Source organism: Olea europaea, unplaced genomic scaffold (genome assembly GCF_002742605.1).
Source record: "Olea europaea var. sylvestris unplaced genomic scaffold, O_europaea_v1 scaffold1996, whole genome shotgun sequence".
Taxonomy (NCBI): Eukaryota; Viridiplantae; Streptophyta; class Magnoliopsida; order Lamiales; family Oleaceae; genus Olea; species Olea europaea.
In genome coordinates, this window is record NW_019237832.1 from 48,161 (window position 1) to 65,175 (window position 17,015).

General features: G+C 33.7%; 3 protein-coding genes across 3 annotated transcripts in view; 2 read left to right on the forward strand and 1 right to left on the reverse strand.

Annotated features, from left to right (window-relative positions):
• Positions 1-1,031: 1,031 nt before the first annotated feature.
• LOC111379500 (protein CDI-like) lies at positions 1,032-2,390 on the reverse strand. The gene is made up of 2 exons (XM_023002880.1): positions 2,219-2,390; positions 1,032-2,111 (listed from the first exon to the last, which is right to left on the reverse strand). Exon 2 carries the CDS (start codon positions 2,085-2,087, stop codon positions 1,305-1,307), a length of 783 nt encoding a protein of 260 aa, XP_022858648.1. The 5' UTR covers positions 2,088-2,111; positions 2,219-2,390; the 3' UTR covers positions 1,032-1,304.
• Positions 2,391-13,723: 11,333 nt separating this feature from the next.
• On the forward strand, positions 13,724-15,725 carry LOC111379502 (peroxidase 47-like). The gene is made up of 4 exons (XM_023002884.1): positions 13,724-14,070; positions 14,643-14,831; positions 14,930-15,092; positions 15,180-15,725. The coding sequence occupies exons 1-4, from the start codon at positions 13,816-13,818 to the stop codon at positions 15,575-15,577; spliced, it is 1,005 nt and encodes a 334-aa protein (XP_022858652.1). The 5' UTR covers positions 13,724-13,815; the 3' UTR covers positions 15,578-15,725.
• A 1,149-nt stretch (positions 15,726-16,874) lies between these two features.
• The window catches only part of LOC111379498, a 2,971-nt gene continuing 2,830 nt past the window's right edge, over positions 16,875-17,015 (forward strand). The window contains exon 1 of the mRNA XM_023002878.1: positions 16,875-16,887. Coding sequence (XP_022858646.1) covers positions 16,875-16,887 — 13 coding nt within the window. The remainder of the gene's footprint in view (positions 16,888-17,015) is intronic.

The window sequence follows — 17,015 nt, forward strand, 5'->3', positions numbered from 1 at the left end:
TGGAATCACATGTGCCAACGAACACTGATAAGTGATAAGTAATAGCCCTAATCAATGTCCAAGGCTGCTATGTAGTGGATCAGAAAAGAGAGAGATTCTAGTTGAAAGATATCTACTGAAATCGTCATAAATATTTTAATTATTTTAGTGAAAATCGTTCGTATTATTGAAATATTTTTCATTGTAATTACTCTTTTATTTTATTTTATTTTATTTTATTATTTTTTTTTTTTTTGATAACCCAGGTGTCCCAGCTTAGCCGAACTAAATCCTGGACCTCTAGCCCCCGGCCCCTCAGTGACTAGTGGAGGTAAATCGCAGGTTGTGCCCTTGTTGGTTCCCAGGTTCCCACATGGCTTTTACTCCTTCCCCAAAGGGACCCTCCTCCATGGTCTACCAAACTAGTTTCTATATTACTTCTCAAGGATAAACATTTTAAAGGTTTGTTTGAATCATATTATTTTCAAAAAAAATATATTTTTCAATGGTAATTTGATATCATTTTAATTATACATTTTCAGTAAAATAATATTACACGCAAATCTAAAACTTTTCCTTATTTTTTAACCATACATTTCCTATCGATTTGACATGAATAATAAATGTGACTCAAACATGGCCTAAATCATACTCACCCCAATATGCTAACTAAGAAATGAGAAATGAACGAAGAGGATAAAATGCAGAAGCAGTGAATCTGATGAGTTGGTATAGCAAGAGACTACCAAAACTATAGTGGCATGTTTAGTATGCCTGGCTGTATGACATAAAATGATTAAAAAAGAATAATTTTATTTATTGTCATGTGCAGTGTTGTCCAATATGCGATTTTCTTCGTTAATTTTTTATATTGGTGGATCCCACCCATAACCGAACAGAAAAGGACACAACCAACAAGAAGAATATAAAGCCTATAGGATCATTATATCAAATCAACTATGATCAACAGGCAGGATGCAATAACCTTGAGCCAATATTAACTCATCGAAGAACGCGAGAAAAGTAAACCAAGTGCACGGAAGAAATAGCACTCAAGGACAATTCAAAGTTATTTTATTGCTCCAATAAATGGATTGAGCTATGTATATCGTGTACACAGAGCATTATCCCCAATAAATACACGCTAAGAAATATGATATTACAATCCAATCTCTTGAGAATGATCGACTATACCACAACATACAACAAATACAGACGAAACAATATGAATATTACAATAATGAAGATCAACTAGATCCACAGACTGTTCGGAGATAAACGTACCGAAAAAACCAAGTGAAGAATGGGATCAGCTAAGTGATGCCTCATTTCAGGTCGTCCACCTTCTTCTCTGCGCTCTTCTTGTACTCCTCCAATTCATTCAACCACAAATCCCCAAATTGATAATCCTTCCACTTCTCGAACCAGGGCCCTCCAAGCGTATAATGTATAGCCTTAGGGTATGTTTCGGGATCACCCTCGACAACCGCATTATGCCCCACAAGAAAATTCCAGACAAATGGTATTTCCCCAATCTCATTATCCTCCAACCATTGAAACCTATGCAGGAATGCCCCCGTCTCCTTATTCACTACCTCTGGTGTTAGCATCCGGTTTTTTGGGTGCCCACAATTGTACAGAACCATAGATGACCAATTCTTTCTTGGGTACACAGTCTGAATTGCTCCATCCATTTTGGTGGCCTCTTTAGGCGTGTAATCATGGTGGACACACATTATTGCATACTTATCATCAATCAGATCAAATAATTCCTTAATATCACCTAAATACAAGAAATCACAATCCACAAAAATGGCCCAACCAATGTAATTCGCCAAATGTGGGGTTAGGAATCTCGAGAAAGAAAATTCAGTGCTCTCTAAATTCCCCCTTTCCCGCCAGTAAATCCCCTTTTGGCGCAATTCACATTGCTTAATGGGGAAAATCTCAATTGGGATTGAGGTTCTTTTCAGTATGGAGTAGCGACAAACCTCATATGCAACGTCCTCCCGCGAATCATAACCTATAAAAATCTTAAAGGATTTCGCGTTTGAATTGAACCCATATTGGCGATTTCCATTTCCATTTAAATACGTGCCCTCAGACATAATTTCAACAAAAAATATTTCCTCCTGCAGGAACCGTAAAATGAAACCCCCAAAAAAAAAAACCCAGAGATTAAATTTAAGAAAAGGAGAATATTCTATATAATGCAAAAATATGCAAATGTGAAATGTACCTTGATAAAACAGAACCAGATAGAACTATGAATGAAGGAAAAAAGTGAAGAGAGATTTCCTTAATGTGGAAGAAAAGGATTCAGGGATTTAATAGTCTGGAATTTCTTCTTTTTTCCTATTTTTCTTTTTTCTTTTTTCTTTTTTCTTTTTTCTTCTGGATTTTAATGTTGGTGTAGGGATTGAAAGCATTTGGATCACTGATTTTTTACACAAATCACATAGATATTTATGGAATAATAATTCTTTCCGTTCTGTCGGTGCGGCGGTAATTTGCATGCTTTTGTAAATTTGAAATGCTATTGATATGAATGGAAGATAGTTTTATTTTATTCCTGTTTGATCTCATAATTTGAAAATTTAAAACGTCATCAAGTTTATTTTAAAATATAAGTTTTTCGATAAAATAATTTTACATGTATAACAACTCATTCATTCTCCATAAAATATCATTAAAGAACTCTTTTTTTTTTTTAAACAAAAAAAATAGAGCTCAAACAGAAGCTAAATTATTCAAGGGTGGAAAATTAATGAAATTTGTCATAAATTAATCATTATTTAGATGTGAGACCCGTGTCCTTGATATCCTAATTATAACTTATAAATACACGGATTTTGATTCTTGCTTTTCACCTTGGTTTATATGCGTTAATAAAACAAGGGAAAATTGTAGTTGAGGTAATAAACCTTTCGTTTATTAGCAGATTTGATCCAAACGCTTCATTTGTATCATCGGAGGTACCAAACTTTTAAAAAATTCGCACCTATAGTCCAAATTGATAGAAACAATTAGTTTGACTGTTATTGACCAAAAATCAAAGGCCTAACCAACTGTTAATTGATTTTTAAAGGAACAAATGTGTAATTTTACATTTTCATATAAAAAGTTAAAATAAAAGAATTAATTAAAAAGAAACGGTCATCTTCTCCACCCACCCCACTTCCAGAACCAAAAATCGGGTATTTGTCGATAAAATCAAAAATTGAAATCTTGTTGATTTCCTCGTCCTTGCTGCAAGCTTCACCGGAATCTCAAAAGGGTTTTGCTAGGAGTAATAATATATGTTACGTAAGGATGTCTCCGCTCTCACATGGAGGGACCCGCATGAATAAAAAATCGAATTTATTTCATATCCAAGGGCTAATTAAAACTCAATCATAATATCTTCCCTTCCCCCCCCCCCCCCCCCACCCATGTGAGAGGGGGACACCCTTATGTAACCCATATTATCTACCACTAGATAAATTCATCTCAAAAACTGTTTTCAAACTCTGCAACTCATTTTCCTTAATCTCCAAAAAACCTCCAATCACCAAAACATGCTGCATCCACTTCTTCATTTGCCCCGTTAAACCTCCAGTCACCATCTCCACTGCTATCCAACACTAATTTTCCTCACTCTCAAAAAACTATTAGTAAAAGCTGGAAGAAAGAAAATGAAAAACCTCTTTGCCAATCGATAAAAACCCATCGAGTACCCAGTTCATTTGTGTGGACTGGTACTTCGGCTGCAATTTTTCCATAAAAAAATAAAACTCTCAAGTGATATGAACTTTTTATACGGTCACATGTCCTCACATGCAAAAATATTTGAAATAACACATATTTTAACGAGGATACTTGTCAATTCAATGATATTTCTATCATCGAGGATCAATGTGTAACGGACCATAACAAAAATTAAATTAATATTGCTGCTTAGATTTATGATCAAAATTGCCTATTAAGTGCTTGTATGGAAGTGATTTTTTGAAAATTATTTAGATATATTTTTTTTCTCCTTTTTCCATAGTTTTTTCCTACCTTTTAATTACACATTTTCCAAGGTTTTTTTTTTTTTTTTCCAAATAATCTTTCCAAAACAAGGAATAAATATATTTCCTTTTAAATACTCCCAAAATTATATTTTCACACTCCAAAACCAAGAACTTTTTCAAACCTTGTTTGAGACCAATTTTTTCCATCAAACTATATTCTTTATCGGTGCTTGATCCCATTTCAATTACTCATTTTTTAATAAAATAATACTATAAGTAGATCTAAAATTTTTACTTATTTTTTGATCACGCGTTCTCCATTATAACACTATTGTAAAATGCATATTTTGAAAAAGAAAAAAGAAAAAAGAAAAAAAAGGCCCAAACAAGCCCAATTACGCTACTATAAGTGAGTAAAGCTCCCTTATCCAATTTGTCTAGAACTTTTAACATGGCCAGTCGAAATGGGTCCACTCGAACAAAACGAATAGGTTTATGTTGTTTGTACAGATTCATTTTGTCAGATTGGTGCCAGATTCGTACTTGACAATTTGTGATTGGATTGTTGAAAAATATTTTTGACACAACTACCAATGAAATCCTGTCAAACATGAATCTAGCATCATTCTGACAAAATGAATCTGTACGTATATCATATCTCGAATGAATATGGCCGATTCATATTTCAAACATAAAATTTTGTATCTACATTATTCCAAAAAAGATTTCATAATTTATTATGCTACATTATTAAAATCAAGAATACTAGATGATATATGAAATCTATTTATATATAGCCCCCACTTGGTCTCCATTTTTTGAAATGAAAATGGGTGAAATAGTATTTTTTTTAAATAAGTGATTGAAAAAGAAGAATAAAATTTTGATTTACGTGTAAAATATACTTTATAATGATTATGTGGTTGAAAATAGAAGAGAAAAATGCAATGTAATATAACGGGAGCCAAAGGGGGGGCATACTTTCCTCAAACATGCAATAAAGTCCTAATCAATAAAAAATGAGAATCAAATGGTGGATATTTATGATATGGTGTGTATTATTTTTAGATAGTAGATTAATAGAAGAACGAATTAGTGATTAGGCTTAGAAGATTCCTTGGTGAATGATTCAAGGGAGAGACGATCTAGTGGAGATTTTGGTTTGAAATATGAAAGGACACAATTTTAGGAATTTTGAGATTAATTTGACATGTTAAGGGCATGTTTGTTGGAATATAATTTAAACGCGCGTATGTTGGAGTAAAATTAGATAAGTAATGAATGATATGTATGATTTGATTAGTTTTCCACATTTCTATTTTACTATATAAAAACAATATTTATGGTTAAAAAAAAGTTGTATAGTATATTTTAAATAGGGAAATTACAAGATTTCATGCATTTGAAGATCAAAATGCAAAAATCATGTAGGAAAGTTTGTTATTCAGAATTCAGGTATTAATTTAATTATTAATATTAATATAAAATAATTCAACCCTATTTCAATTCGTCTCAATTTTATTCTAGACCCTAGATTAAGATCCGTCTCTCCTCTCTCACCACTCGCCATCGTCGGTGCCACTGCAAGAAGATTGGTGCCGTAGCAAGAGAGCGACGCTGTCTGCAAGAGACACGACGAGGACCTGAACGCACCGTCTGGAAGAGTTTCTTAGGAACATCACTGTTGTGAGGATCTCCACCCAAGGTGTGCCATGGGGAGATGTTGATGGTGTTGGTGACGGTGGACGATGGTGGTGTTGTTGATGGTATTGGTGGCAATTTTTTAGATCGAAGATGTTTGGCAACAGTTTTGGAGGTGAGGTGTTGATATCTGTGCCATCGCTTTTCCTTTGCAAACAAAATATGTTGTGCTACTGCTTGTGGTGGTATGTGCTGTGGAGTTGCTGGTATTGTGTGCCGTACCTCTGGCAGTGTTGGTGCTATTGTGGTGGTAGTGGTAATGGAACGGTGGCGGTGAGATGTTGGGGTAGTGCCTAGTGGTGATGTTGGTGATTTTTTTTGGTTGTTGGAGCGTGGTGGTTGTGTTTTGGTTTTGTCAGTGGAATTGGGTGGTTATTGTTGGTAATGGAATGGGCAATGGTGGTAGTGTTGGCGGCGAGATGGTGGTAGGCGACGGTGACAGGGTGAGGATGGTGGAAGTGGCGATGGTGGTGGTATGTAATTTGACCAGCTTTTTGTCCCGTGACTGACAATTTGATTACCCGTGACCTCAAAATTTGATAATTGTTACCAACAAATCTGAAAATATGTGATCGATAGATAAACTGTGATCTATAATTTTTTCATATATGACCAATTAAATAAACTGTGATATATACAGTTTTTGATTTGTGATCTCGAAATAATCTGTGACTAATTAATTTGATAATACGTGACTAATAAATAAGTTTGTGACTTATATTTATGAACATGTGACCACTAAAGGTATAAATATGTCCCTATTAGTTTCAATTAATAAAGTATACTTAATTAAAAAATGAAAACCTGATTTTTGCATTTTCAAAACTTTAGACATGAGAATTGAATTGTCAATACTTAATACCTTAATTGTGAATTTTTCCGTTTTAAATATTCATTAAAAAATAGGTGCGTCACATAATTTCCTCTATTTTAGACCCTTTAATCTGGCCCAAAAATTAACTTGGGCTTTATGACGAACTTGGTTCATGAACCAACCTCACAAATACCTTACTTTTATAGAAAAAATTAAAGGCAAAAAAAAAAAAAATCTTTTTGACATTTTAAAAAAAAAAAAATCTCTCTTTCATTAAAAATTAAATATTTCACATTGACCTCCTTTTATACTTTTTGAAACACGGTTTCTTTTCATTTTAATGTCAATGTTTCATTTTTTGATTAAAAATCAACATTTTCTACTAATTGCATGGTAGGGTAATGTATGCGTTATTTTATTACTTGTAAAACAACATTAAACCACATTTGCTCTCCATACCCAAGCCGGAGACCATGCCATCTCTTCTAAGATGACAATTTTTAGGTACTTGAGTGAACAAGGTAAACTCTGCAACTCACAATAAATTGAATGAGTGGTTCACTGTACCACTGATATTGGCTTAACAGCTACTTGTTTGGAGCTTCTCGACTCATCACCTCCACATCAGAAGGATTGAAACCACATTCATAGGCCGACGATTTTTTAGATGGGTAGAACTATTGGAAGAAAATAGAAATAGTGGAGGGTGCTTGATAATAATCCATTCCTTGAAAGCCAGTGAATACTAGAGCCAATAAATTGGTAGCTACTAAAGCATAAACTGCTCGATTTTTCTTCCTTGTGAGTATAGAATGATGAGCCCAAGTTACGACAACTCCAAAATTATATAAGTGTCAAAAGTGAGTGACTCTTCATCAGAATTGTTATAGTCCAAATACTCATAAGTCCAATTCGAGGGCATAAACGGTATAAGAATAAACAAGGAATCTCTTTCTCAAAGGCATGTTAGTCAAGATAGACATAGATTGATTTATGGCCTATTACACACTCGGGTCAATCTAAAGGGTTTTTTGGATTAGAGTAATGTATAAACAAATTTCATGTTAGGGTTAAGGTAATATTTTCCTCTTGACAATTTTGTAGAGTAACAAATTACCAAAGGCTCGATAGAAAACATGATACTTCAAGATTCTATTACTCAGTTCAAATTATATACGCTATGTAAAGTCTAAAAAATATTCATAAAATATAATTAATTATTCTGTATACAATGTTTTTAATATTTTGAAAATTTGGGGGAGTAAAGTGATATATGTATAAATTCAAAAAAAATTTGGGCCAAATATTTAGATTTTGATAGGGCGAAAATAGAGGAAATTACACAGTCATCGGTGTTTCAACATTACAGTGTAAAAATCTGGTATGAAGTTTTGTTATTCACAAATCTGGGATGAATATGATAATTAAATATCTCCCCCAATTCCAACCCTAACCATTTCAATTCACCCTCTCTCTCAACAAACGATTTGTCTCTCACGTAGCTCATCATCGGCGACCACCGCAACCTCGTCGCTCGATGAAGACGATGACATAGCTGCAACACTCCGCGAGTGACGGTGTCGTCGTCGTGGTCGAGGACGAGTGTTTGCTCTATCTGTCTCTCACGTCTCTCCTCATCAAAGACCACCGCAGGTCGCTGCTCGACGATGACGCCTCTGTAATCGTGAGCGACGATGTCGCCGCCGTGGTTGACGAGGAAGACGAGTGCCATTGCAGCTGGATCTAACCCATTTTGCTTCTTCTGCCCGTGTGACTGCTTTTGCTTGTGCAATTGTGTGGATCTGAAGACTATAGTGCCTTGAACACGTTGACAGCAACGAAGATGGTGGTGGATTAGACGGTGTTTTGTGTGGTGGTGGACCTGGTGGTAAATTGGTGATGGCGGTTTTTGTGGTGACGGCTGTGGTGGTGAATTTATTCTCTGTAGTAGAGAAATCTAGTGGTGGTTTTGGGTGTTGTGTTGGTGTTGAGGTGGTGTTGGTGATTGTATTTTTTGTTGGTCGATGGTGTGTGAGTGTTGTAATGGTGGATTTTCAGTCATGGCTATTGTTGATGTGGTGGTGGTGTATGACGCGATTGTGGTGGTAGTGGTGGCCTGCAGTGTGCAGTGGAGGTGGAAGTGTGCGGCCAATTTAGCTATGTGTGTTGGTGGTACAGTGAGGTGTGCAGTGGAGATGGAGGTGGTGGTGCGGTGGTTGGGTGCGTGCAATAGTGGTGTGGTACTGTGCGGTGGTGGCTCAAGTGGTGTGTTGTGGTGTTAACCGATTGTTGTGACGTGGTAGGGGTGTTGTGGTGGTATTGGATCGGGATTCGGTATGGTGTTGCAGTGGTATAGTGCAATCGACGATTAGATGGTGGTGGTTTGTGACCAAGATTGGTACTGGATGGGACCGGTGGAAGGGGTGACCATAAAGTTTGGTCTGTGACCTTAAAATTTGACGATCTGTGACCTATAAAATTTTTGATTTGTGACCTCGAAATAATCCGTAACCAATTAATTTGATGATATGTGACTGATAAATAAACCTGTGAAATATGTGACCATTAATTGTTTAACTATGACTTTAATATATTTATTTAATAAATAATTTTAATTAGTTAAATACAAATCTGAATTTTGAATTTTCAAACTTCTTACCTGGCTTTTGAGATGGTGTAAAGAATACACCTTAAATATGAATTTTTCCCGCGAAAATAAATATATCAATATTGGGCTCGTTGGATAGTTCTTAATTAATAACGTATGTTGGGCTCAAGAAAATGTAAGATCGTGTGAGTTAAGCCCAAGTTTTTTCAATTCAAAGAAACATATTTGATATGTATTTTTTTATTACTTGATAACGTACCTTTTAAAATAATTAACAAAAGAATATAATACTTTGTTATATAATTATTTTTATTTCTAATTTGAAAAAGATTTAATCATATCCAAATTGAGTACACGTGCATGGTATATAATTTTGAAAAGCTGTATATTATTATATAATGCAATTTATCTTTGTTTTATCCTATTAAATCTGTTAGTTGATTTAAGTCCACGATAACCAAAATCTGTTTCCTTTTTGCCATGTGGTTTATATGTTTGTTGTTTGTTTTAAAAACCTAACCATGTATATGAATAGAGAAAGGGGATTTGAATTTTTTAAAATTTCATTTCAAATAATTCTTGTATGAAATTTTTATTATGTGTGATTGACTTATCTTTAAATAGAGAATACATCTAATTCAATCTTAATCAAAATTTAAATAAGTTCGCCTTTCTAACAATCTTGTTGGCCTTATTTTTAAGTTCATTTCAAGTCAAAAGAAAACATACACCACAAATATTCATATTCAAAGTTTTATTTAGAATTTTGAGTGAAGAGAGTGTGAGCTGTATTTTCATAAGTATCTTACAACATTTTTTGTTGGTCCAGTAAAGGTAGGATAACATGGTATAATTGTTTTTATCCCATTTAAATGGTTTATTTCCATATTATTGAATTATGATACTTATGAAAGTTTAAAGATATGATATGATATGTATGTTATGGTCATCCGATACTAAAGATATGATATTTATTGAACATTATTGATTTCTAATGATATGTTAACGGTATGATATTTTGACACGTGTATTTAAATATTTTTATTCGGGATTGCATTATTATTTTGTGTCCTATTAAGTAATCCCATATACTCAAATTAAATCTAGTGTAACGTGATGGAACATTTTTAATGTCAACATTATTTTTGGTTTGTTTATTAGGGACTTATTTTATGATTTAAGGCATGATCTAGATTTTGTTTGTCAACCATTTTACCATATTATTTTTTTCTACAGTGTTCATTTTTAACCACACATTTTTTTAACAACAACCCCAATTCCAACAATTCAATAATATGAAACCAGAGATAGAAAACGGGAACTAAGACACAATATATTAATTACAGTAATGGAGTTAAATTACAGCAATTAATTGAAAATAGAAGATACGAAACAGATAAGAGAAGAAAGAGTCTAGAGAGAGAGTTCATAGAGAAAGGGGCTAAAGGGGTTTTCTACGCACAATCATTCACCTTTTCCCCCTCTCCAAGTTGTTACTTATAAGAGATTCCAAAAGCATGTAAATGATGCTAAATCGTGTTCTCCCTTTTACAATTTATTCTTTAACTAAAACGGTTCTGTATCTATTTTATAACTAAACAACAATGTTGCCAACCTCAGTTATTAATTAACCATTGATAGCTCATGGCAGCTTTTTCTTCCTCCTTCCCTTTCATTGCTGTGGCTTTTCTCTTACCTTTCCCTCCTCAATTGAGCTGGTTCCCATCATAATATACACATAAATCAAAAAAATTTCCTTCTTTGTTAACCATACATTTCAACATCAATCACTATTTTATAATATGTTTTTTTCAAATTAAAGGGCACAAACAGGCCCTTAGTTGGTTATAGAAATTTGATCTAAGTAAGCCATATTAGTGGAATTAAAATTTTATTATTTAGTTAATAAGTGTGATATGCGTGATTTTTAGTATTAATTTGAATATATTTTATTTGGCTTTGAGTTTCTTCTATTAATTAATTTGTGCTCGTTAATTTTATGTGTTTTCACTTTTAAAACAAATAAATTTGGCAACGATTGAAATAAAAAAAATTTGGATCGTTACACATCACACTATATATGGTGCTAGAGAAACAAAATACATAGCATAACTCTTACAAAATTAATGATTATTCTTGTAATTCCAATTGATTCAAGTATCAATATTACCAAGATGGAATATCACGTGTCTTTTCACATGAATAAGCTAGTCCTTCTCAATTCAAAATCGACTATATTAGCACATCAAGTAACCAGATGTCAACATCAAGAAGTATTGTTCGACTCTATTTTTTGACACATCATATTGAATCATAACCTCAGAACCATCATCTTCATCCAAGCTCAATTTGTCAAGACAAACATCTTCATTCAGACCGATACTCAATAATTTGTCTCTATCTATTAATCGACGAAAATTTCTTTTTCCCCACCCCTTTTTCTTGTGGGATTTAGTAGTCCATAGAGCTTCAATTATTAGGGTAGATGCCATGTATGAAAATCCCAATCTCTTAGACCCCTATCCTATAACCCGTAAAATTTCCAATCCCAACCTACACCAATGTACGGTGGCCTCCAATAAAATGCCTGCATGCGTGAAAAACCGTGTTGAAAGCACTAATGCATGTGGGAATATTTTCCTCCACATTCTGAAAGATAATAGTGAGTACTATAGTGTCAAAACATTTCACTTTTAATATGGGAACCAGCTCTGCAATAATTAGGACTGACATCAAATTGCCCACTTTCATTTTGACTTCTCACTACATGATATTATGTAATTTAATATTAAATTTGTATTTTAGTGAAGTTTATTATTAGTTTAGTGTATTTAGTGAAAGGACTATAGTGGAAGAAAATAATTTTTTTTTTTTTTTGTCATTATAGTATTTAGTCGTGTCAGTTGAAGACATGTTGATATCATACACAACACGAACAAGACGCACCATCAGAAAATGTAGTAACAACAGCATATTGGATGGAACACTTGCAACAATGATGATTAAAGACGATATAATGTACTGAAAATATTCTGTCGTCTTTTTATTTTTATTTTTAATACTGATGGAAGACTTGCAACAATGAATTCAAAACATATGATGGACCACCGAGGCTCATTTTAAGAAACAAAAGATCTAATCAATCGATCGTTCGATTCTAAATCCTTGTTATTTTGACCTATATAAATCAGCATCAGCAAGCTGTCATTTAAAAATTTGAGTGCATTAATCAGCACTATAAGTCACTTAAAATTAAAAATTGCAACAAATTACAAGTCAAAAAATGGTGATAGGTTTCAATCAACTCTTTTATGTGGATGTTTTGATTTGCTTAATTATTGTATGGATCAGTCAATCACATGTTTCTTTTACACTTTTCATTTTTGACTTTATATATTAAATAATTAATTTCTTTTGCCCTCATCACCTTGTAACTTCTAGAAAATTTGGTTTAGCTAAATCCTTCTTCGATGTAACTACGACAAAAAAATAACATTGCCAAAATGTTACAAGGAAATATTTCTATTTATTCATCAAAAGAGATATATCCATTTTGAAGCTAGAATTGATTTTCCTTGTTACCCAACATAACGCATGAATCCTAGAATAAACATAGAGTTGATCTGAAAATCCTTTACTAAAAATATTTAACTATGATTTTACTGGTCTTTCAATAACAAAGAAATATAAAATGTTTACGAAACTTAAAAAAAAAAAATAACGTACTTCGAACATCAAATAACTAGTGTTACAAAAGCCCTCTCAAAGCTTTGATAGTAAGGTTGTTTTTCTATATGAAATTTCTAGAAATGAAATATGTAACAATGATTAATAGAGAGACATACGACTAAAGTTATCTTTGTATTATACTATTCATAATTCAATATGCAAAAAAATAATAATAATAAAATAAAGATAAATATTTGTTAGAATAATGGGCAATATGTTAAATATTGATCAATTTTATGATATGTTCTGATGACTCATCGTTCATATAACCTAATCCCTCCAATTAATTGTAGTTGTAAAGAGCCAAATAAAAACCAACCAAGAAAATGATACTTTTGTACTAAAGGAACTTATTGGGACACTTTGGAAACAATTATGTTCTTAACAATTATCATAATCGAGTTAACTTTGGCTTATTAGAGAACTTCTAATATTCTTGATCGAGATTACTTCACTCTTTTAAACATGACCTTTTTAAATCTTCATGTCATACGATTTGACAAAATTTTATACTGATTGTCAATCTACAACAATTATCCTTTTTATCTGCACTTTGGATGACAAGCAGAGCTAAAATACTAATTGAACACACCAAAAATTTCATATTGAAACATCATCACGATCCACAATTGACTGTTTATGGGATCAACATTCATGCAAGTTGATCAACATTCAATTACTGTTCGAATTGCTATATATCTCCAATCAATCCCCAAACACCGGAGGTTTAGTGCATGATTTGATTTATAATTGCCACATTGTTAACTTGTAAACCTCATGCAATTTCATTGCTTAAACTGAGATTAGGTGGAGAAGATTATGGGCCACTATTTCTAACTTTTGTCATCATTTTCCTTTTCCTTTCCACTTACACCTTATATATATAAATGACCATATCCTCTACTTAAAATCCCAGAATTCTCCCACTAATTCTCTCTAGTTGTATACAATATACATACAAATTCTGTGTTTTCATTTCTCTTGATGCAATGATGCTGCTGCAGCATTATCCTGTGAAACCAGCACAAATGGCCATGTCTTATATGTTTGCTTTAATATTTGCAATGGATATTATAGTGAGTGGATTTAGATTTGGAGTGGATGGCTTGAGTATGAATTATTACATAATGAATTGTCCATTTGCTGAGGGAATTATTAGGAATACTGTTAATAGGGCTTTGCAATCTGATCCCACTCTTGCTGCAGGCCTAGTCAGGATGCATTTCCATGACTGCTTTGTTGAGGTTCTCTCTCTTTCAATTTCAAATTTTTTTTTTTTTTTTTTTTAATGAAATTTAGAGTCGTCTACGTGAATTCTTTTCTCTATGACACGTGATAAAGTTTTCTGCCAGACATGCTAAGGAAAAAAGAAAGCGAATAGTAGGAGTTGCACACCGCCAGTGGCCTAAGCTTGATCCCCACTGAAATTTGAGATCTTTGTTTACAGGACTTTTCTATTGTTTATAATATTATTATGAGCCTATTCGTCTCCCATTATGGGAGAAGTTAAAGAGTTTTGAATAGTATTTTTTGGAAGTGTGGTTAAAATTTAAAGAAATTTTATTGATTTGTGTGTAGAATATTTTATTGTATGAATGTCTGGTAGATAATGTTATTGTAGCAAACAATTTAATTTGTTAAATAATAACAAACAGGGGGTATATTTTGAGTTTGAAATTTTTTTCCGTAGTTAAACTAAGCCCCTGCTGGATCGAGTCCTCACTCAGCCACTTTACGCCGCTCTCAATTATTTAATGCAAGCGTGGATTCTAAGGTTTCTTCATTGTTTTTTTTTTCCGGAAATTTGTTGAAGTAGGGATGTGATGGATCAGTACTAATTGACTCTTCAAAAGGTAACAAAGCAGAAAAAGATTCCCCCGCAAATTTAAGCTTGAGGGGTTACGAAATAATCGATCAAGCCAAGGAAGAAATTGAACAGCAGTGTCCAGGAGTCGTTTCTTGTGCTGATATTCTTGCAATGGCTGCCAGGGATGCTGTTTTCTTCGTAAGATTTATAAAAACTAAACTCTCCTTTCAATTTGAGTCACTGAAGTTCGTTTTATTTTAACTTAATAATTTATGCTTATAATTCGATCATATTAGGCTGGAGGGCCAGTGTATGACATACCTAAAGGAAGAAAAGATGGAAGAAGGTCAAAAATAGAAGACACAATCAACCTCCCTCCGCCTACCTTAAACAGTTCTGAGCTTATGAGGATGTTTGGGCAGCGTGGTTTTACTGCTCAAGAAATGGTGGCTTTATCTGGTAAATAACTAATAATCCTCTCAAATTATAATCAAATTTTCAAAGATATATTGCAGTATCACTTTCTGACGGTGTGTTGATTTCTAGGGGCACACACACTAGGAGTGGCAAGATGTTCATCATTCAAGCACAGGTTGAGCAATTTTGACGCCACTAATGATGTTGATCCTACGTTGGACACAAAATTTGCAAAAACACTGTCCAAAACATGCAGTGCTGGGGACAATGCTGAGCAGGCATTTGATTCAACAAGAAACAGTTTTGACAATGATTATTTCTATGCACTGCAGAGAAAAAATGGTGTCCTTTTTTCAGATCAAACTTTGTTTGCAAGTGCAAGAACTAGAGGAATTGTGAATGGTTATGCTATGAACCAGGCTATGTTCTTCCTAGATTTCCAACAAGCCATGGTGAAAATGAGTATGCTCGATGTTAAAGAAGGGTCGAAAGGAGAAGTTCGAGATAATTGTCGTCTAATTAACTGATGTCTATGTAGAGAGTCGTTTTCATATATTTACGTAAATTGTTAGCATGAATGTGCTTTAGCATGTACTTCTTGAGAATCAAATCATTTTATGTAAAATTGTTAGTAAAAATAATAAGGGGATAATGAATCTTGACCCATCGTCTACATATTCTTGTGATTGGATTATGAATTAGTGAACGGCTCCAATTTCTCTGACTTGGACGTCATAATTAACCAATAAATATTTACATAACCAAGAATCTTTATATCCAGAACGCAAAAGTTCTTTTTTCAATATTTTCTCATCAATATCAATATGACTAAACACCGAATGTGCCAATGGATTGGTATCATCATATACGAGCATAACATCTACGTACAGTACAGAAATTATGCTTCTATTCCCATTAAACTCCAAGTATATGTATTGATCAACAAAATTCTATTGAGATAACTCGTGCGACAATCCAAATTATCTCCCTATATGACGACACACAGTGTCCGATTGAAAACGTCAAAAATCAAGAAACGTTGGGGTTGTGAATATGATTCATATAAAAAAATCGGATCACATTCTCCTGTTTCTTGCAGGTGATGGAGAACATTGAGGAGAAGGTTTCGGAAAAGGAACTCCTAAAATTTATGCAACAATTGATTTAGAAAAGGCAAGAGTTGAGAATGATAGAAAATGAACCTAAAAACCCAAAGCGGTATGAGTCCTTTCACTTATACTGTGCTCATATAATGTGAAATTTACTGTTAAAGGGAAGAGCTTATGGACCAGTTCATGAACTTTTGGAAAGGGAAGAAGTAAACCATTATGCAACTCCATTCTATATAAATAGCATTATTCAAATAAGAATCCTATATGATGCTACCAAAAATCGTACCTGCAGATTTTCCGAACTTGATGATTGATAAGGAGCACAAACGTGATCTTCTGATACCTGAAACAAAGGCAACGAGGTATGTTCTCGTCGCCCCTCCGATGCTTAAGTCAGAAAGGGAAAATATATGCGTGAGGCTATGTGCTGAAGAACAATGAGAAAACGTACCTGAATAATGGCCCAAGGTTCTGCTTTTATAGGAGTAGGTAGTGTACTCCTACTATGATTGTGTTGGTTGGATGTTTTTATCCAAGGGAATTTCTATTATAAAGAGTGTCCTACTTGTAATGGAATTGTTTGACAAGTGGTGTTAGGGTTGATGTAGAATCCTTGGGTGTTTAGATTTGTTAGTTAGGTACCCAGGTCTTAGGAGGCATGTTGGTGGTGTATGTCTCGAGGACTATTCTCGAGGACATTGAGGGAATGTAAATGTGTCCTCGAGGTATCTCGAGGACTACAATATCTCAAGGACTTAGGTGACCCCGAGGACCGAGGAAGAGAAATGAGGTGGGGGTATAGATTGAGTCCTCGGGATACACTCCTCGGGGTATATCAATATTGGCATAGTCA